This window comes from Paralichthys olivaceus, chromosome 13 (assembly GCF_024713975.1).
Source record: "Paralichthys olivaceus isolate ysfri-2021 chromosome 13, ASM2471397v2, whole genome shotgun sequence".
Taxonomy (NCBI): Eukaryota; Metazoa; Chordata; class Actinopteri; order Pleuronectiformes; family Paralichthyidae; genus Paralichthys; species Paralichthys olivaceus.
Genome location: NC_091105.1, coordinates 24,731,117 through 24,754,075, shown reverse-complemented (window position 1 = coordinate 24,754,075; position 22,959 = coordinate 24,731,117). Strand labels below are relative to the sequence as shown.

Genomic DNA, 22,959 nt, shown 5'->3' with positions numbered 1-22,959 from the left:
GTGTTTGCACACCTGATGACTGTGTTGAACCAATTGGTTGGACGGTGTGGTAATTTGACAGTCAGTGCTTTGGTATTGCAAGGACGTGACTTCATGATAGATTTTTGTGTGTAATGTATGTTAAGTGTGTTTAGTGTTTTGCAAATCACTGTGTGTAGAGTTTTGCAACAAGTGTGAGGTTGACAATGAGCTTATAGTTGTGCAAATATGGGCTGATGTTTTGCTTCTTGAGTGTAAGGTTTTGCTAATAGTGTACTACTTTTAATTTTAGTGTGTAAGCAATCCAAAAAAACTGTAAACAATTTATGGGGAATGACAAAAAAGATAAAAAGAATCTGAAGAAAGTGGCAGTACCCAATATTAAAAGTTGGAGAGAAAACAGCAATAACAAATGAGGACAAGGCCGAAATAATGGTTAAGGCATTTGCAGAAATTCACAGTACTGATAATCTAACACAGGAAAGGGAGCGAGGGAGGGAAAAAATTAGACAAGCAAATCCAGGGATTATACAGAGAAGAGAGCACAAGTGGTGTGATGGATGCACCTTTTACTTTATAAGAGATGAGGAGAGCCATAGGAAAAACTGGGTTATCATCTCCAGGGAAAGACCAAATCTGTTATATGATGTTACAACACTTGGTAAAACAGACAGAAATCAAACTTTTAGGGATATATAATAAAATATGGGAAGAGGGAAAATTACCCACAAGCTGGAAAGAGGCAGTCATCATTCCTATAATAAAACCAGGAAAGGACCCTACAAAACCAACAAGCTACAAACCAATTGCACTTACATCGCATATTGGAAAAATAATGGAAAGGATGATCATTGAGAGAAGGACATCCATATAGAGAGTAGAGGTTTCTTATCTCCTTATCAGAGTGATTTTAGGAAAGGGAGGGGAACAATGGATCCAATCATCTGTTTAGAGACAGAAATTAGGAAAGCTCAAGTTACAAAAGAATTGGCAGTGTTCTTTGATGTCGAGAAGGCTTATGAAATGGTATGGAAAGAGGGCTTGATTATAAACTTGACAAAATGGGAATAACAGGAAGAACTTTTAACTGGATAAAACACTTTTTGTTGGATATATATATATACATATATACAGGTTAAGATGAGATCAACAATATCAACCAGGCATAAGGTAGATAACAAAAAGCCTCAGGGCAGTGTGATCAGCCCAATACTTTTTTCTAACATGATTAACGATGTGTACTCAGACATAAGTTCTGATATAGGAGGATCATTATTTGCTGATGATGGGGCCTCATGGAAAAGGGGTAAAAACTTAAAATGTATCCAAGAAAGGATGCATTTATATTATATTTATATAGCGCTTTTCTAGTCTTGAAGACCACTCAAAGCGCTTTACACTACAATTTTCCATTCACCCATTCACACACACACACATTCATACAGTGCTTCTATAGCTAGCACTTTTTTTGATGTTCTATTGGGCAGTTTTGGGGTTCAGTATCTTGCCCAAGGACACTTTGGCATGCAGATGGGAAGACTGGGGATTGATCTTCCAACCTTCTGGTTGGAGGACGACCGCTCTACCCCCTCAGCCACAGCCAAGTAATGATCTTTTCTTGGAAAAAGATGAGAAACGCTAGTGTAAAAATGTATGGGGAACAATTAGAGCAGGTAAGCACAATCCAATATCTGGGGGTGTTATTTGACACATAACTGACCTGGAATGTACATATAAACAAGATGGAGAAAAAATGCAAAATAGTTCTTAATGTAAGGAGATGTCTCAGAGGGTCTGAATGGGGAGCTAATAGAAGAGCTATGAAAAAAAAAATAGCTTGAATAAGATCATTTACAGACTATGGGAGTATGGTTTACAGGGCAGCAGCAAAAACTTTGATAATTAAAATAGAAAGACTACAAAATCCGGCACTGCGACTATGTTGTAGGGCTATTAAGACCTCCCCCAATATAGCTGTCCAAGTGGAGATGGGAGAAATGCCACTGAACCTTAGGTACAAACAGTTGATGCTAAACTACTGGACAAACTTACAAGGTCCCAGAGAAGAAGAACATCCAACAGTGAGCACCCTGACACCATGCTGGGAAAGTGAAAAAGATAAGACCGAATGTTATGTATTTACTGTCCGTAAATAAAATGGCAAAAAATATGATATTAGATCATAAAATATACAGTGCAACAATGCCTTATCCTAGGACACCAACGTGGATATTTTCCCCCAAAAAATTGAAAAACTGAATTTGCTTTTGTTATCCCAGAACTAAACATAAATATAAAGCAAAGTACACCAGATCACATGACAATTTATAAAGTAGAGATGTTGGCAATAGCTATGGCATTACAGTGGAGAGAGCAAAACAAGTTAAAAAAAGGTTATATTATGTTCAGATTCACTATCAGCATTGGTATCACTTCAATCAATGTTATCCCACTGCAGAGTGGATATTATTTATGAAATATATGAAACAGTATATAGACTAGATCATTCACAAGCTGAAGTCCGAATTATGTGGATCCCAGCTCACAGTGGCATTGAGGGAAATGAAAGGGCAGACTCACTTCATCAGCTAAGTTGTATTAAAACAGGAAATAAATAAGGAGCGAACATTCAGTAGGGCTGAAGCCAAAATTATATCATGATTGACATACAGAAAAGTTGGGATGAGGGAGAAAAAGGACTCCATCTGTATCAAATAAAGCAGGAAGTGGGAGGAATGAAAACAGTAGGGAAAAACACTAGAGACAGACAGTTATATCAAGGCTAAGAATAGGACACACAGGACTAAACAAAAAAATGCATTTAATAGGGAAGCAACCAGCAGGACAGTGTGAATGTGGTTTAGGAGAGGAAACTGTTGACCATGTAATTTGTCACTGCCAGATACATAACAGAGAGAGAGAAAAACTAAAGAGGCAGCTGAGGAAATGTGGGGTGGAAGAATTAAACCTGAAGAATTTGTTCAGTATTGGAGAAGAAAAATATAAAGTATTGTCTGAGTTTTTAAAAGAAATTGGTTATATGAACATGATTTAAGTTTAAGTTATGTATTATTTTTTCCCATCTAGTTATTATTATTATTGTTGTTTTGTTTTTTATGCATTTCCGCAGACCTAACACTCTGACCCACACTCCAGCATGATAGGTGGCAGTAATACACCCTAAACTCTAGGGGCCACCCGTTATAAAACAAGAAGAAGAAGAAGAAGAAGAAGAAGAAGAAGAAGAAGAACGTCATTCAAACTACAAACACCACAAATATATCATTCTCTTGCCTCTGACACCAGACCAGACCGGGATAAAAAATAAAGGTGGTGGCAGTATCACATGATTTTTGTCAGGTCTCTTCAGAAGAGCAACAGGCAAGATTAGCTGTGATATTATCAAGCTCATAAGAACACGGCTAAAAGCATATCGTTTTTTTCTGCATAATCTCTTGCAAACTCCAGTCCAGTTGATGGCAGTAATGCACCTTTAAACTGGTTTTCCAATCGCCAATAAGCACTAAAGAACAGGAGGAAGAAGTTGGTGCGACATGCTGCTTCCCTACTTGCTGCTACTGCGTTAAACGTCGTCCTTAAACCTGGTGGATTCGCATCCCGGACACCCTCGCTCTTGGCCCTTAGGAATGAAGAGCACAACTTTGTCTTGAGCTGAACACGCAACTTCCACTGTAAGTGTAGTCGGCTGTCTGTGCTCTGCATTAGTATGTTTAATTTATAAAGTGAAATTTCCTTGCATGTCTCACTGTAGGTTAGCAGTGCAACCAGCTAGCAACTAACACGCTAACACCAGTCGTCAGAAGCCCAAGTTGACAGCAGTTGAGTCTGTACCCTTAGCTATAGCCGTCTGCCAGCGTCGAAACCTGGAGCTCCGTCTACTTTAATGAGATAATGGCTCATATCGTCTCCATATAGTACCTGTTCAAGAAGACTGGCTTAACAAAAAGCTGCCTACTTGTCCTTCACAAAAAATGACCAAAGTCAACTAGCCTAAAATAGCCGCCTGTGTAAAGTTAGCACGAGTTAAAATGTTAACTTCCGGTTGAATCTTATAAAGTAGGGGAAATATCCGGGCTCATTACTTTCCACAAGATAATTTTGTTATTTCATTGAGCTTTAGCAGTGTTTAGGCTAGCTGCAATATGGTAATGTCAGACGTTTGAAACATAACAGTGAGCATTGCTGTATATATACCTACCTACTGTAAGATATGTATTCACTGTTTAGCATTTACATATACTTTAGCATACTGTAACATATACACATACTTAAGCATACTGTACCATATATTTATTCACAGCACTTCTGGTTGGATGCAAACTGCATTCTGTTACTTTGTACTTGTGACATGTGCAATGACAATAAAGTTGAATCTAATGTAATCTAAGCTAAAGCCTATTAGAGTAGAATTAATATGATACACATTAATGAAGCTTTCCCACCCTTTTGTTTTGCTGGAGATGCTGCATTTATGACCGTGCAGTCCTGACATAAGTTATGTTTATGACCTTTGTCCCATAATCCATGTGATCAGTGATTATAAATAAGAACATTAAAACTAATGCATGAAGGAACATTGATCAAGTTGCTCGCTGTTGGGGGAAACTTGGATTCTTTGTCATCTAGGTCATGGTGTTGAAACACAAGTAAGTTGTCTATGTCCACATGTACAACTCCTGAAGGTAGCAAATGTATATCGCCTGTAGTATTTACTTAGAAATATCATATACACTATAACTTGCCAGTATAGTATTTATAATCTTCAGAACATACACACAGGACAATTTTGCCAGAACTTTCATTTGTCGGAAACAACTTGAAATTTAGCAGAAACTGCCAATATCTTTTACTCCTTTATCATTCCTTTAATGGCGGTTGGCAAACTACTTTTAGGCGCCACCTTCAAAATTTTTTAGTTTTTAGAATATAGGGTGAGATGGTCAATTTCACTTTTACGTTTGAAGGTCTTCTGCACAATTTAAGTTACCAACTACCATTAGATGTTAGCAGGTGTTCGCGAAAAACCAGCTGATGTAAGTGACATAACTTCAGTCGTGCACCTTAGTGTCATCAAGTTTTGTGCCCTTGTAATCAGTGATACAGGCTGAACTTAGGTAATCTGATTGGCTTGTAGGCCTCTACAGTATGCCTTTTTAAACAGAAGGACAAACATGGAGGAGGGCTGACATTGTTTGTTAAAATGAGAAGGCTTTTACATTTTGCAGCATGAGCTGGAGATGATTGGAAATTTATTGTTTTAAACGCAGTGGAACAAGTACACAAGATCCAGTTGGTGACCCTTCCAGGTCAGCTTGCTCGCTCACTCTCTTGCTATTGCGGGTTTCTGTCTGAGCCTGATATCGTAAATATCAAACATGAGGCTCCGACACAATCAGTAGCATTAAGATTATTTTGCAAACCCCCCACACTTCAGGATTATTTGGTCAGATAATAAACACAGATTGACCTCCAGTCAGGAATGCCATTGCGATTGTCGGAAGGGGAAAATTGGGTCTAAAATTGGCTTGATTATTCTTTAGTTTGCACTAGTGTCACAATATCCAAAAAAGGTTTTTGATAGCGATACCAATTTATGAATTATGATACTTTTCTTCAACAAAATTGTCGCTCTTTCTGAGCCAGTGTAACCAGACTTATGAAAAAAAAAATTGATTACAAAAATAATATTTTGATAAATTTGCCATAGCAGAGGGCCTAATTAGTTTGTGAGGTATACCAGTAGTGTTCAGGCTCTTTCCGGGTTTGAACTGACTTACAGTGTCATTTATGTTCATCATTTACATGCTCAATAAAATTGTAGTTTATCTGTTCAGTGTTCAAGCATGTGAGTTTTTGACAATGGATAAGTAGCCTTCATTTTATAGGATTAGGCTATATATAGTTTGGATTATTGTAAAGATCAGGTTCGCCTGCATGGAGTGAAAGCAAATTGTTGCAAACAGGAAATATATGGCTTGGATATAATAATAATTTCACATTTCTTAAAAAGAAGTTCATAGCCTGTAGTATTTGCACACCTGAGGGTAAAATGGCAAAGGTATAGCTAGCCAATATAATAAATCCACTCTTAAAACAACAAAAAACATTCTGACTTAGTTCTGAGTGTTCATTTTGTTTCAACATCAAACAACTTGAGGTTTTAGAACATTTTTACTTCAGAAGAATTTAAATAATTATTATTTATTTTTGGATCCACACCACTTTAACTACAGAGCTAACAGGTCTATTGAAGACCCATCACAACTGCTTCTCTCACTGCAGTGACTCACCTCAAACACCAGGGGAGCTATGCAAGGATTCTATTCATAGACTTCAGCTCTGCATTTAACACCGTCATCCCTGGCAGACTGGTCACAAAACTGACAGACCTTGGACTACCACCAACCACCTGCAATTGTGTTAAAGACTTTTTGACAAACTGCCCGGAGACTGAAAATAGGCCAATACCTCTCCTCTGCCCTCATCCTTAGCACTGGCACACCTCAGGACTGTGTGCTGAGTCAAGTCAAGTCAACTTGACCCCTCTACACCCATGACTGCACCCCCACCAACACCAGCATCAAGTTCGCGGGCGACGCAACGGATGGGACTCATCTCAGGAGGACATGAGACAGCCTCCAGAGATGAAGTCCAAAGAAATGCTACATGGTGCTCTGAGAATAATCTGGTCCTGAACTCATCAAAACCAAGAATATCATAATAAACTTACGCAGAGACTGAGCAGACCCTGATCCACTTGACAGGGGCTGCATGGAATAGGTTCCCCTCTTCAGGTTCCTGGGCACCCTTATCGCTGAGGACCTCTCCTGGACAGACAACACCACTGCAGTAGTGAAGAAGGCACAACAGTGGCTCTACTTCCTGAGGATCCTCAGAAAAAACTACCTGCTGGATAGGCTGCTGGTGTCCTATCGCGGTTCCATCGAGAGTGTGCTGACATACTGCATCTGTGTGGTATAGGTCATCAACATACCCAGAGGATCATGGGCTGCCCACTGCCCCCCTGGAGGACTTATTTAGGTCTCGCTGCTGCAGCAGAGCACCAAACATCCTGAATGACTCTTCCACCCTGGATATCATCTGTTTGACCTGCTGCCCTAAGGCAGATGCTTCAGGTCAATAAAATCATGGACAAACAAACGGAAAAACTGTTTTTACCCCACAGCCATAAGAGAACTGAACTTTGCTTAATTTTTCTTTTACATAGACTTTATTGCACTACATGTACAAATACTGATTTATCTTCTAAAATTATCTGCCGCACTATATTTTATATTTAAACAATCAACTGTTTATGCTGTTTTTGGTTAGTTCCTTCCTATTTATACTATGCACCCTAAGGATCACTGCAAAATTTTGTTTTACACTGTTTAATGACAATAAAAAGATTCTATCTACTTTTAGTGCATGGGGGTGTGCACGGTTTCTCTGTACTTTGGCCTTCATGTAATATAACGCTCAAATGTTTTACATAAAATTTTGAAATAAATGAAATGCATTGGCAATATCTCTGGACAGAAATGTAAATTATTAAACATAATTACTTGAAACAAAATATAAATTGCATTTTCATTAAAAAAATAAGGCTCTTGTAGAACTGAAAGGCTGCTTAGTATGCATATAAAACATTGTGAAAGGACACATCACTTGTTTCCCTTGCAAACCACTTTTTCTATGCATTCACATTATGGTATAAAATAAACAATAAATTCATAGATTTCCAACATCAGCTCAGAGATATAACAATGTATAATAATTTGAATGCATCAGGGGGAGATTTTTCTTAATGATAAGAAGCAGAAAACAAACACTCACTGTCGACACTAGTGCAAGGCGTTGACAGGTATTCACGTGAAAGTTTTGTTATGGATGGGATTTGTTGCTTCTCCAGTACTACAGTGAGTACCCAGATCTGGGAATAGGGGACTCAGAGATATCCTTGTATTTAAAAGTAAAAACAGAAAAATCACAATATTGTAACACAAGTTGAAAGCTTTCTTCTTCTACATGGTCATAATGTGACTTTTGTATGGTATGCGTTCCAGGACCAAAAGAGAGCACTAATCCTGTGTAATAAAATAAATATTAAATAATAATAATACTTTTTAACATATGTTGAATGTTTTTGGCTACAACTTGTAGCCAAAAACATTCACTTGTACTAGACTAATTATGAATCAGTATATAAGAGTTAACAATAATTGACACAGGAAATAATTATAAAATAGTGAGTCTGATTAGATTCATGTGTAGTCACAATAAGTCAGCTCTACATAAAATGAAATCTCTATCAGATAATTCATGTGAGGGAAAAAAAAGTCTTATACATCAAATGAATTATCTCCAGATCTATTTGACTGTTTGCCTGTGTTTTCCTGGAGGATCTTGTAGTACATTTCCACCAGGGAATTGTTGCCATTCGTCCTGGTCTTCTTTGCTTCCGGCTCTGGTTTATCAGTTATTGCAATTGTTCCTCTTTTCCCTTTGCTTACCTATAAGGTCCTTGATTGAAGTAGTGGTCCTAGTATGAATTTGATTGCACTTTGAGCTGCATTTTTGGTATGAGAGGTTCTATTCAAATTAAGTTGTATTATTATCTATGAAATCATTACTAACTTATCAGTATAGTCTTGAGTCTCAAAAGCCAATAGTCAGACCAATAGAGTGTGTATTTTGCACACAGTTTCCAGGCCAGGATGCTCTTTCATGCAGTTTGTGGGGGTCTGAAGCTGCTTCATTCTCTTAAGCAGAAAAAATAAGAAACTTAAGTACCACAACTTCATCTACTTAATATGTAAATTGCCTTGAGATAATGTATATGATGATTTAATGCTATAGAAATAAAATTTTATTGAATTGTGTTTCCATGCAGCACATTCTCTGTTGTGATCATGGCACCATTACCACAGCTGCACCTGTAGAGGAAAAAGTGACATTACTAGTGAAATAATGGCACAAAACCATACTGTCATGTGTACGTGACGACAACAATAGCAAAAACGCCAATTACGTAACCACACGATTTTACACATATTGAAATCCACCTTATCTTTTCAACCTTTAAGCAACTGGCATAATATCAAATAGTGTTTTGTAACTTTGTTACATGAACTGAGCTTTTAAACCACACATTATTAGGTTATTAGGTGTAAAGTATTTCTACATGCAGTACTGTAACTCTATGCTGTAATTTGGACTGTACTGTAACTCTTTACTGGTACCAGATGGTACTCCTACATTGGCCGACTGTCCTGCTAAAACTTGAAAAAACATGTGTAACTTACCATTCAGAAACAGCTTGTTGGTAGAGAGAGAAGTATGAAAGTTGCTGATTAAAGTATAAAATTCAGGAAATAAAGATTAATTGAAAGTGAAACTATTGGTTAGTTGCCACACTAACCAAAAATATAATCATCAGGTCAATGCCTGTGTTTGGAGTTTATATTAAACATCAGTGTTTTTTGTGTGTGACCCCACAGTCTGGGTGAACATCACAGCAGTGAGGAGGAGGAGAAGAGGGGGACAATCATGCAGCGTATCCTGACTCCTGGGACACTGAGGCGTATGGCAGCAGTGCGCCCACTCCTGGTTGGCAACACCCTTCCTAAGCCAGCAGTAGCACTGTGCTGCTGTGCTCTTCGTCTGATACAAGTGCCACATGCAGGCCAACACTGGTTCTCAACCTCAGCCTCTAGCATGGAGGCACATCAGCCGAAACACCAGCCACAACAGGCCAACACCACACCTCAGACCCCAGAGGTTCAGAGAGGGGAGGCTGGGCCTGATGCTGCAGAGGTGGATCCCCTGCAGGACAAGTCCATCGGCCTGTTCCAGAGGTTTAAGAGGACCTTCAAACAATATGGGAAGGTGATGATCCCTGTTCATCTAGTGACGTCCTCAGTCTGGTTTGGAACCTTCTATTACGCTGCTATGAAGTGAGTTTACTTTTGTTGTTAGTTTCTGGCTTTGTGTTTGACTTCCATGCTGAGGTAGGGCAGGGTTTTGTTTGTGGGCCCTCTTCCCCAGTTGCAGAATAATAAGACAAGTAATATTGTTCAGAAACACATTATAGAAATAGTCAGAAGTAAACTTCCTGGTCAAAGTTATTACCATCTCTGAATTTCAAGAAAATGGGAATGGTGTTCTCTATCCAGCGTTGGTTGAAATAAGGTTGTTAAGTCAGTTGACACACACACAACAACATGCGCACTCACACACAAACAGTGTCATGGGGCACATGGGTAAACTCAGACTGGGTAGAAACAATAGACTTTTTAGAGCATAGTTCTTCTTAATTGTGAACTGGCACATCACTGGCACATTCAGCGATGCTTTGAAATGAAGATTCTGTGTTAAGCACAACCTTAAGCGAAAAAGACATTTATCATATATATATATATATATACTTATATATATATATATATATATATATATATATATATATATATATATATATATATATATTGTGATTGTACTGGCACACTAGATGAGCTATCCATGCTAATACTCTATTAAATATCAAAATCAAGTTTAGCCCGTGATCCTTTTTTTCATTTCCTTGTTTTGATCTGAGCAAAAAATCAAAACTACGAAAAACAGACCGTGAATTGTTTTTCGGTATCAGATTCATAAATAATGAAATAATTAATTTATTCACCTTGTCCAGATTCTGCTCGCTCTCTTCCTTTCACTCACACTGCGCCTGCATCTTGGAGGCTTGCTGGACAGTATCAAGATGATATTTTGCTAGTTTTCAAATTAACATTTTGAATTATAAGTAGGGCCTACTATTAAATTAATTTTCACATTTAATTTCCCAAACCCCATAGTTTCATGTTGGCACCCCCCTCCACGCAAGGTCAATTTTGACGTACCTCGGCCGAGTGAATGGGCAAGGCCAAGTGCATTAATGCAAAAATACAGGGTATAGAGCAGTTACTAGTGCCAACAACCAAAAAAGAACTAATGTGCTTTCTTTGCCATTGTAGGCGTTTCTGCTGAATTTTTCAACAGTTTTGGCCTGTCGTTTTGAAGTTGGTCCGATTCTTCTTCTTTTTTTTTTCAGGCAAATGAATCGTGTTTTTTGAGGGCCTAGACATGCTCAAAAACTCACCAAAGGTTGGGCAAAATTCAAAAGAGGTGACAATGTACGTATTCTGGAGTAATTTGAAATGGACGTAGCAAGATTGCTGAACAGCGCCACCTAGAACGCAGCCCCTCAGTTTGCTTTAACCAATCTCACGAGAAATCGGTATCATGACCAGGCAAAGAAAAAAGTGTCAAGGAGCATTATGAAAAACGCTATAGGAAGTCTGCCATTTTGGCCATTTTAGTGTATTTTGGTGTATTTTAACAAACTCCGCCTACAGCTTTCATCAGATCAACTTCAAATTCAATGAGTGTCATCTTAACAACATGCAGATTAAAACCACCTCAAATTATGAGTTTTTCTCACAGGGTGTGACCTTGGTGTGGTGTCAAAGTTTGATGATTCGCCATCAAAACACAAGATTGTTGTATCTCGGACATACTGTACATGGTTTAGTCTACTCCAAACAAGACAAGAGTTCCACCCTAATGACATCTAAACAGAAATCATGACTTGATCATGACAACAAAAAATGTCTTGTATTTTGCACATCATACACTTTGATTAAGTCCTCCTCGGGCCTGAACACAACCATGTCAAACTTTGTCATAAGGGCCTCAAGACATTGATAATGTAGGCATATGGAAACTGAGTTTTTGTCGAACACCATGTTAGAGGCGTGGCGTCACATTTCAACAAGTCGCCATAACACCCAAAGTTGCTGTAACTTCAGCGTATATTGTTCAATCCCCCCCCCCCATAATGTCACAGGGTATGACTGTGGTATGGCGTCAAAGTTTTATGATTTGCCAGAAAGAGGGATTTATTGTAACTCCTCTATGCACTGTCCAATCAGCCCCTAATGTCTTTAACACGATCACATTCCCACCCTGAATAGATCCATATGTCAATTATGACTCATCGTCACAGCGCCACCGGCTGCCGACAGATGGTGACATGTTTTATACTTTGATGCACTGATCCTGGCTGGTTTACAAGAAAAGACTTCAGCGTACTTCATTGTCACAAATTTGACCTTTCCTCAAGGGTTTTAGCCACAGCGGTGCAGCAAAGATAGTCCTTATTGATGTCAAATCAAGATGATTGAGCTGTTGCTGCATCTTTGGTCACTAGAGGGCAGTGTGTGACCATGGTTTGCTCAAGGGACAAAGCTTCCTCATCAGAGGAAGTGACATTTCCTCAAACCTTGAAAATAAATTGTTATAACTTCACTGTGCATTTTCCATTGATCAAAGTCCCTGCCTGAACAGCTCCATATCTCAATATTAACTCAGGGTCATAGCACCACCTACTGATTCACTATGAAAAGGATGTTTTTTTCTAAACTCCACTGTGCATTATCCAATCAGCCCCAAATTTGTCAGGCTTCATTAGAGCCCTGACTTGAACAGATCTATTAGTCTATATGAAGTGACAGTGATAGTGCCACCTACTGATCAGCTTGAAACAAGTTTTTTTCAACTCCACTGTACATTGCGCAATCAGCACCAAAATTCTGTCACATGATCAGAGTCCAGGTCTTAATAGCTCCATATAGATAGATAGATATATAGATAGGTGTACCTTATTGATCCCATTTGGAAGATTGTTGTATCAAAGCAGCAGGTCAGGGACATTCACAAAGAGTAAAAAACAAAAAGCTAAATACAAGAGTCTACAAAGAGGCAAGGTGCAAAATATCAGCATTTCTTTGGAAAATGACTCAAGTAACATGACTATATGCAGTAATATGAATATAACATCTGTAAAAGACAGGTAAATTAACAGTTATTTCAGAAGTATTATCAGAGGTGTGGATTGTACAGTCTTATTGCTGTGGGCAGGAAAGATTTCCTGAATCTGTCCTTGCGGCAGCGGAGCTGAACCAGTCTGTTGGAGAAAGTGCTCCGCTGTCTGTCCACCAGGTGGAGAGGGTGCTCTTGATTGTCCATGATGGATAAAAGCTTATTCATCGCCCTCCTCTCCACCACCACCACTTCAAAAGTGTCCGGTGTGCAGCCAATGACGGAGCCAGCCTTCTTAATCAGCGTGTTCAGTCTGTCGGTGTCACTGGCTCCAATGCTGCTCCCCTAGCAGACCACAGAAAAATACTGTACTGGCTACAGCAGACTGATAAAATATTTCCAACATCTTGCTGCACACGTTGAAAGATCTCAGCTTCCTCAGGAAATAGAGTCTACTCACTCCTTTCTTGTAGACAGCATCTGTGTTGGTTTTCCACTTCAGTCCATGTCAATGTGGACACCCAGGTATTTGTAATCCTCAACTGTCACAACATCCTCTCCCAGAATACACAGTGGCTGTGAAAGCATCCTCTTCCTCCTGAAGTTGACCACCATCTCCCTGGTCTTGGCCACATTCAGAAGCAGATGATTTCTAGTGGCACACTCTATAAAACCATCCACCAGCACTCCTTACTCATCCTTCCTCCCATCAGTTCAATTCAATTCAATTTTATTTGTTTAGTGCCAAATCATAATATACATTATCTCAAGAGCAGGTAAAGCCCAACAGTTCCCACAATTAGCAGCACTTTGGCGACTGTGGAGAGGCAAAACTCCCTCATTAAAAGGAAGAAACCTCTAGCAGAACCAGACTCAATGTGGGTGGTCATCTGCCTCGACTGGTTGGAGTGAGCAGAGAAAAATGGGGAGGAGAGGGGAGATGGATGGAAGAGGGAAGAGAAGAGAGAGTGATAGTGGGGAGGGGGAGAGAGACCATGAACCCTTGAGCAACATCAGGTATCAGCTCTGACTAGTTAAAATGAAAACAATAACAGTGTAAAAAAGTTATTGATAAATGTAACAATTCATATAATAAGTAATTACTAATAAGTATTGTTGTTAATAATAATAGTAATAGTTCTGGAGTCAGATATACCTGCAATGAGAGAAAGAGAGAGAGGGACTATGAGAGAAAAAAGAAACAGTGATTGACATGTTTTAAAAAAAATAAATTAGTTTAGGGGGACAGAGAGAAGGGGAGACGTGTTCATTTGATGATGGGAGTTCCCCCAGCAATCTAGACCTATACCAGCATAACTAAGGGATGGTTCAGGACTCACCTGATCCAGCCCTAACTATAGGCTTTATCATAAAGGAACGTTTTTAGTTTAACCTTAAATGCATTCCTGTAATACTCACCACTGCATCAGACAAAACACTGCCCAGCCAGACAAACTGTGGTCTGCCTGCCAGATAGTCCTTATTCCAGGAGACGATGGATGTGTCTACCCCCATATCTTGCAGCTTCTCCCTCATAAGAACTGGCTGGATGGTGTTGAACATGGGGTCCTGACACACAAGAGATGCTGGAGAATAGCAGCTAATTGGCTGGCACAGGACCTCAGAATCCTTGAGCTGATACTGTCTGGTCCCAGGGCGTTGCTTTGATGAAGCCTCTCCAGCTGTCTCGTCACCTGGCCAGTTGTCACAGACAGGCGGGGGAGGTGGAAGGTGTTAATCCCTTCAGTGGAGGAGCAGCACTTTGAAGGTGGGGGGGTTATTTCCAAGGAGCACCCCAGGGGGTTACAGTGGGGGAGGGCAGAAGCTTTGCAAGCAGTGAGGGTGTATGGTGTTAAGAAGAACTTTAAGCTCAGTAGTGATCCAGGGTTTGTTATTGGGAAAGCAGCAGTATGGTGTAGAGAAGAACTTTAAACTCAGTGGTGATCCAGGGCTTGTTATTGGGAAAGCATTAACAGTTCGGGCTGGCAAGGTGGTTTGTTTACATAATTTAATGTATTCTGTCCGACATGCTGTTGATGTCCTCCCCATGTGGCTCACAGTTGGCACTGTATGCATCCGGAGCATTTGCATACAGACGGTCCAGTGTTTTACTGTCTTGTGGGTCAGTTATCGTACTGATGGAATGAAGGTAAAATTTTGTCCTGTGACAAGAAAAAAGTCAGCAGTGATGGCTATAAAATCATTTGGATGTTGAGTTTGAAGCCTGGCAACAGTGGAGTAAATGGTGTCGCTAGCTACAGTCGCATCAGCTGATGGAGGAATGTAAACAGTGATGGCAGACGTAAATTCCCTCGGCAAATAATATGGGTGCATTTCCACTGCTAGCAGTTCAATGTCTGGGCTACAGAGTCACTCCTTCTGATTAATATGTCTGGTATTACTCTCACATATAGTGCAATCCCTCATCCTTTCTTTTTACCACTTTGTATAACATCCCTGCCCGAACAGTAGTGAAGACGGGTAACTCCGCACTGTTGTCCGGGAAATCTGAGTGCAGCCATGCCCTGTTTGAAATGTATGTTTGCTCCTGGTTTAATAAAATGCTGTAAAGCAAATGGTTGATCTCTGGCTGTTGTTGGGAGACCCCAGTGGCCTTTGCAACAACAGGTCTGTTAACTTCTCAGAAAATGTTTTACCCGTGCCAGTTGAATTACTCAGTCATCAAGGAAGAAGTGCTTTCACTAATCCTGGCCTTAAAACATTTTGATATATGTAGCCATATTTGTCGGTGGTAGTGGTATGACTGGCAGATTACTTGTACCACAACCCCCTAACGTTCTTGAATTCACTGCAGTGTCTTAATCAGAGTTTTAGTAGGTGGTCTCTGTTTTTACAGTCATATTGCCTTGACATTCATTATGTGAAGGGGACTGACAACTTGGTAGCAGACGCGTTGTACAGGGCTCCTCAGGGGTTATAATGTAATGTGTATTTTTGGACAAATTGCATGTTTTTGTCCTAGGGTTCCTCTCAAGACCTTGTTCTTGAGGAGGGGTGTGTGACCGGTTCCGGCCTTGTTTATTTAACATATTCTTTATGCCTTTGCGGCAGGCAACAGCCAGTAGCATGAAGCATCATCTTTTTTTGGGATGTCCTTCCATCCGTCCCATTCTCGTGAACGCAATAACGTGTAGAGGGAATTTCTTCAAACTTGGGACTAATATTCACTTCATAGATGATCTGATTAGATATTTGTGGTCAAAGGTTAAGGTCACGTAGAGTGTCCATCGTCTAACCATCAGGTTGGCGGTTCAATCCCAATCTTCCCCATTCTGCATGCCGAAGTGTCCTTGGGCAAGCTACTAAACCCACAAATGGCCCCTTCTCGTAGAGAAAATGCAGCACATAGATTTACTTGTGAATGTGTGTGAATGGCAAAAACTACTGTTAAGTGCTTTGAGTGGTCATCAAGACTAGAAAAGCTCTATATAAATATAGACAATGAGTAAACAAAACAATAATAGACGATGGGCAAATAATTCCAGCATATGCAATCAATTGTAAGTTATCACCACCATACAGAATTGATGAAGTAAGTAAGAGAGGGCTTAGACCCCGTTACTCATAATTTTATACATAGTTCTATGTGAAGTCAAGTCCAACATGTTCTTGAGTGTTCTCTTTATTGTTCCAAATGTTGGTGTTTTAATTAAACCCAACCCCCTCGTTTTTTCTTGCTGTCCTCGCTGTCCTCTCTCCTCAATCCCCCACTGACCTGTGCTTATGTAACACCCCCTTCCACGAGTAGAGGAAGGAATGTTTTTTTAAACAAGATTTCAGATTAAGACACTTGATTCGGCTACAGGAGCAGAATGGACAATTAATAAGACCACACAGTCAACTTTAGTTAAGGCACTTGTTTGTATTAAACCATTCACACTTCAAGTTTTCACACAATACATCCGATTGAATCCAAAAAAAAACAACAATGGGCCCAGATCAGTTGGCTCGCCACCTTTGGACTGGATCAGTTTGCGGAATCATACATCCATAAAAAAAAAAACGACACCGTTCACTACAGAACAAGCTTTTTTTTTGTGTGCACTGTACCATGCATTTCACAGTTACATTGGTGCACAACATACATCAACACACTATACATTCAAACTATATTTTACACAGTTACATATAAGACAAATGTTTACAAAATGGTGATAGCCGCTAGCTTAACATTTCTATGAGCACTGCTCACTACACGGCAGCAGCCATTCATGCATCGTCATGAATTTACTTCACAATCTCTGGTCTCACAACCAATTCACCGAGAAGATTCCAAAACAACCCAAAACGAACACTGTTCGTCTCACTGGTGGTTAACATGGGCTGTCGCTGGGAATTTCGGACAAAGAAATGCTTTACCGCGCATACAGTGGGGCGAAGCACACCTTTCTTCCACTTCTGAGATTTTCAAAATAAAACTCATCTACTTCCTTTTTAATAAATTCACACTACATTTCACATTAAAAGCATATATTTTTTTACCTTTTTAACTTTTTAATGCAGCACCATGAATTTCTAATCAATAAACATTTATATTAACTGGGTTACACTTACTTTACACTTAAACAATAAACACCATCACTAATCCTATTAGGCTCAAACAGTACTTGAAGGTTACTTTGCGTATGTTCAATTTTCCCTAACACCTATTTAAACACATTGCAAAAAGTCAGTTTTGCGCCGACACAGTTCCCCTGCCCCTGAGATGTGATGCATACAGCCAGGATATCAGGGTTAAGGTGAGTGTTTCATTACTAGGTTAGAAGCAAGGGCAATGTCATCAAACGCAGCTGTATCATCAGATAATGTATCCCTAAGGTGTTTAGAGCCAAGTATTAGAACCTCTGTTTTATCTTAGATTAATAAGAGAAAATTGTATGTCACCCAGGTTTTTATGTCCTTGAAACATCCTTGAAGTTTAGTTGTTTAATTACACTGTTCTGGTTTTATTGATAGGTATAACTGGGTGTCATCCACATAGCAGTGGAAATTTGGAGTGTGTCCTGATAATGTTTCCTAGTGGAAGCATATATAATGAGAATAAAATTGGGCTGAGCACAGAACTTTGGTGCGCACAGATGACTCATCATTAATGTGAAGAAATTGGAATTGATCTGAAAAATAGGATTTAAAACAGTTTAGGGTGGTTCTTTTAATGCCAATTAACTGTTCTAATCTCTTATATAAAATTTGATGATCAATAGTATTGAATGCTACACTAAGATCTAACATGTATTCAAAAAGAAAATTTAATTTAAAAAAATGCACTTGTCCACATTGTTTGCAGAGAGAGTGGCCCTGTTGGCACTAACAATGTTTCAACTGTGGAGAACACTCTCATGCAGAGGGACAGAGGTTTATAAAGGGCTGGTGTGACTTGCTGACTGTAATCTGAAGGAGAGGGAACTTGGTCATGGTGCTTGATTACTTACAGCGTGTTTTTGAACCCTGCATTCTCAACAACAGAAAACGGTCACATTTCCACTGCTATAAAAACACATATGTCGCTTGACAAGGAATGTACCAGCACTGAGATTTTTTGTCATGATTTGGTGTGAAAAAACCAAAATATCACAATTTCCAATGTGACAAATAATCACAGCAAGGTTATGAAATATAATTCAGATGCAACCATCTGAGAGGATTCTTCTAGGTTAAATTCTTTTCAATATTATGCAATTAGACAACCTAAAATGTTTTGTGTGAGTGTAGCTACTTATAGCTCCAAAATCAACTTTCCATTTTTTTTTTTTTCTGTGGACAAAAGCAGTAGTGTTTCCACTGTCACCTGTCGTAAAAACCTAGGTCCAGACACTTTTTAGATGGAGTGAAAAAAAGATGCATGTAAGGGAGTTCATATAGAGATTGATCTGATCCAATATCAGTATCAGATTCTGATCCGTGTGCAAGTCAATTATCGGATATCGGACTGGCTTTGTCCATCCACATATTCCACAAATTACATATTTCAGGGTCAATGTAAACTTCCAGCAGGCTGAAGGGATTACAGAGAAGTTGCTCAATTTCATCGTACTCTATGACCACTATCTGTGGTGAAAATGCCAGATTTGGCAACCTCCTGGAACACTTAGAGCCACGGTATAGTTTGCTGTCCAGGAAATATATATCAGAGCTGCATTACCCGAAGTATACAACAGTTTTATCACAGTTAGCAGCACATGAAGGCCGTTAACTCCATAAATATTACTAGTGATATTATTTAATACGTTTTAATCTAGATTTGGTGAACTCAAATACATATGCGCTACAGAACGCTGTGCTTCAAGTAAAAAAGTGCTGGAGGTCACACACCAGCAGTCTCCATTAAAGGAATGCTAAATGACTAGAACATTCCGCTGGCTAAAGTAAATGTGATTCTGTGAGACAACGCAGGTAACATGAAGAAGGCTATGGAAGAGATGTCAGTTCCAAGCCTGGGCGGTTTTTGTTGCTGCTGTACTTTATTTGTCCTGTATTCGAGGTCCTTCTTTTTCACTGTGTTCTTTTGGGCTTAAACTATCTTGTACATTTATTTTGTTACTACTGTAATACTTGATTTGTCCTGTACGTATTTGAGAAGCAGGGTATTTTTTTGTACTGTATTTATTTTTCTAAACCGTTTTTGCACATTTTTTCAAATATTAACCTTGAGAAGGACACAGTTGTTGCTGCTGTACTTGATTTGTACTGTTGATAGAAACAGGTAGTTTTTATATTTCAAATGTAAAATATGAAATCTTTATTGAGTAGTTGTTAATTCCCATTGGACTCAAAATAATTAGCTTTGGAATACATTGAAATGAATGAATGAATGAATTTATTTTTTATTTTTACTCAAATAACTGCCGTCACTCACCTGACCAGGCTGAGGCTCCAGCCTCCACCCAGTAACTTTAGTATTCAGGCCATAGAAACACTCATTGTAGGCACCAAGTCCACTGGTGTCCACTCAATTTCTTTGTACTTTCTCATTCTTCTTCACCAGTAGCAGCAGCATTTCATTTGTCCAAGGCCCCTTACCGTCGTCCTCCCGGACGTTTAAAAACACTGATCGTCCACCTAAAAGTCCACTCAATTGGCCTCTGTGTCCTGCCCCTGGCTGATGATTGATGGTCGTGGCTTGCCAATCAAGTGTAATTTGTTGGCCAGTCTCATTCATCAGTTTGGCATGTTCACTACAACAGAAAAAAACTACACACAAGACTACACAGTGCAAATCCAAATGAATTTACTAAACTGAAACACAATTACAAAATAAATTATAATGCATGTTTATTAATTTTGATTTTCTGCTGTGTGACATATCAAACCACACCATTACATGTGTTGCATAGCGAGGTAATGTATAGTAATTCTCACTCTGATCCCACCCATCTTGTTTGAAAGACACCCGAAGATGGTGAGGAACAGACTCAGGAGCGCTGGTCTGTAGGGGTTAGCCTTTAGCCTAGTGCGTAGCCTGGCTCGCTTTACCTGCTGTTTCCTCTCCCTCCATCTAAACATTGGCTTTTCCAGTCTGACTGCCATAAATAGTTGCTCTGACCTAGTGGATAATTCATCTAGACCACAGACATTGACAACAGTTTATAGAAAAAGCCATTTTGTCCCTGATTGTCTCATTTTCTGTAAAGGTAAAGAGGCAACAACATTTAAGTAAGAAGTAATATCCTTTTTCCCTCCACATTTTGTTTCCCCTCAGAGGTGTGAATGTTGTGCCATTCCTGGAGATGATGGGTCTACCAGAGACATTAGTTGGCCTTTTGAAAGACTCTTCGAGTGGCTACGCTCTGACTGCATATGCCATGTACAAGGTAATTTGATGGGTTTTTATTGTATTTTAATATTTTGGTTTCATTTGTTCATTGATAATTTTCAATTTATTTTGAAACACGCTCGTTTTCATTGTTCAATGTTCCTAATGCAGAACATGATCGCACTCTGGCTGGGCTGGCTGGGAATGGAAATAATGCTTTACAACTTAAAAGCAGAAAGGCCTAAACACTGTATACTTAAGCATTTGTTCATTTATCGCAAATCACATCCTCATCGTAATATTACTTATTATAAAGTTATCTCATATAGCATGTTTTCCTAATATCATGCAGCCATTTCTTCCATCCTAAGCATAGATTATAAAAGTATTAAGAGTATAGTGATTTATGATGTATGGATTGAGGGATTCCTTGTGTTCCTTGTCCTTTTCTTTGTTTTCTTACAGATCTCCACCCCTGCTAGATATACAGTAACTCTGGGTGGCACATCACTATCAATTCAATATCTCCGCAAACATGGCTACTTGTCCACACCACCACCTGTAAAAGAATACATCCAGGACAAAATGGAGGAGACAAAAGAAAAATTTACAGAAAAGATGGAGGAGACGAAGGAGAGACTGTCAGAGAAGATGGAGAACACAAAGGAGCGCATTTCTGAGAAAATGGAAGAGACTAAGGACAAGTTTTCTGAGAAACTGCAGGAAACCAAAGAAAGAGTCTCTGAGGGAAAAGCATTTTTTAGAAAGAAAAATGAATAGTGAAACAATTTGACAGTATGACTATTCATCAGTGAGTTGGGAGCAAGACAGCACTTCTATGACTGGGGGAAAAAGAGAGACACATTGCATTAATCAAATTTCAGAAATCACCTCACACACTTGGCTGTCACCTGTTATCTGTTTTAATTTTCAGATTTCGTTCCTTATTGTCTAAACCCTGCGACTGTTAGTGTTGACAAGACAGCAGCTTCATCTCTGGATTTTCACAGGAATCTGGACTTCAACTCTCTGCTGGTTGTTTGACAGAGGCATGGTCTTATTTCTCTTCATGAAACATTTGAACACATGTACAATTACATGAGGGGAAAGGTCCATGTATCATTTACCTTTGTATAAACAGTACTAAAAGAAACAAAGATTGTATAGCTTCCTTCAGACATGCACTGATATCCAGATATCCTCAGCAATTTTAAAGGAGGTGTATGTGTGAATGCAAATGTCTCAGTGAGAATCTCTGGACTTTCTGCGGACTTTCTCTGCCTGGTTCCCTAGTATAAATTTCGCAGAAAGTCTGCAGAATCCAATATGAGCACACAGCAGGGGATCCCCGCTGGATTCACTGTCAGTGAGTGGGGTGGTTGATGAGGCTTCTTACATGAGACAGACATAAAAAAGACAACAAATATCTAACTTTGATAAGAGCCGATGTCAATGTGCTGTGACCAAAATCACAAGTTCTCCACAGCAGAATTAATTAATTACTTCCTGCCTCTGACTGCTACACCACCCCTCGCCTGAATCCTGTTGTGATGGGTCTGAGTGAAGAATCTCCAGCTGCAGAGCACATGTGCATGTCCTCCACAGGACATTTCTGAAAAAGGCTTAAGAGAGAGAAAGAGAGAGAGCAGTCCTTATGCATCCGGGTGTTGAGACAATAAAACTTGAAGTTTGTGGTTACTTATACATACTAGTCCATCAAAGCCTTTATGAAGAATATTTTAAACCCTCTGTCTTTTCTCTTGTAATGAAAACTATTTTTTTTTAATGTATTTTTATCTTCTAGCCAAAACTAATTTATGACATTATTTTAGTGTCTGTACCACATACTGTTGTGGCTGAAAGTCTCCATTTTTGGAGAATGGTTTAGGGGCAGAAATTGTCAGTGAATGTCAGTTTACATGTGATGAGTAACTGGTCAGGTAAAATTAGTCATGTAAACACGTTGGGTCCAGTATTGTACATGCAGTCATATGTATGAACACAGGCAGTACTGTGTAATACACGGATATACTAAAGTGGTTACAGTGTCCTCCCTGCCAGCTGAGATGTCTTGGCTTCTCTAGTAAATATAAAACGTTCTTGTGAGAACAGATGTGTGGCTCAAACTACAGATGAATAAAATTAATTGCAAATCAACACAGTGGGTGGCTATATTTATTTATAAGCTTAACCAGCCCCTCTTTAAATCCATCACCATTTACAATAACTGACACATGACTGAGACTCATGAGATAATTCGCTGCCGTAACAACCTCAACCTACAACTGTGGAGGAAGCTGATCAGATTCTTTATATGAACCTAGCAACCT

The 22,959-nt window shown here is 39.3% G+C and overlaps 1 protein-coding gene across 1 annotated transcript; it reads left to right on the top strand.

Annotated features, from left to right (window-relative positions):
• The first annotated feature begins 3,229 nt into the window (after nt 1-3,229).
• Nucleotides 3,230-22,786, top strand: LOC109642525 (uncharacterized protein C18orf19 homolog B). Its single transcript, XM_020107349.2, has 4 exons — nt 3,230-3,671; nt 9,501-9,956; nt 20,576-20,687; nt 21,095-22,786. Exons 2-4 carry the CDS (start codon nt 9,550-9,552, stop codon nt 21,407-21,409), a joined length of 834 nt encoding a protein of 277 aa, XP_019962908.1. The 5' UTR covers nt 3,230-3,671; nt 9,501-9,549; the 3' UTR covers nt 21,410-22,786.
• Nucleotides 22,787-22,959: the final 173 nt, after the last annotated feature.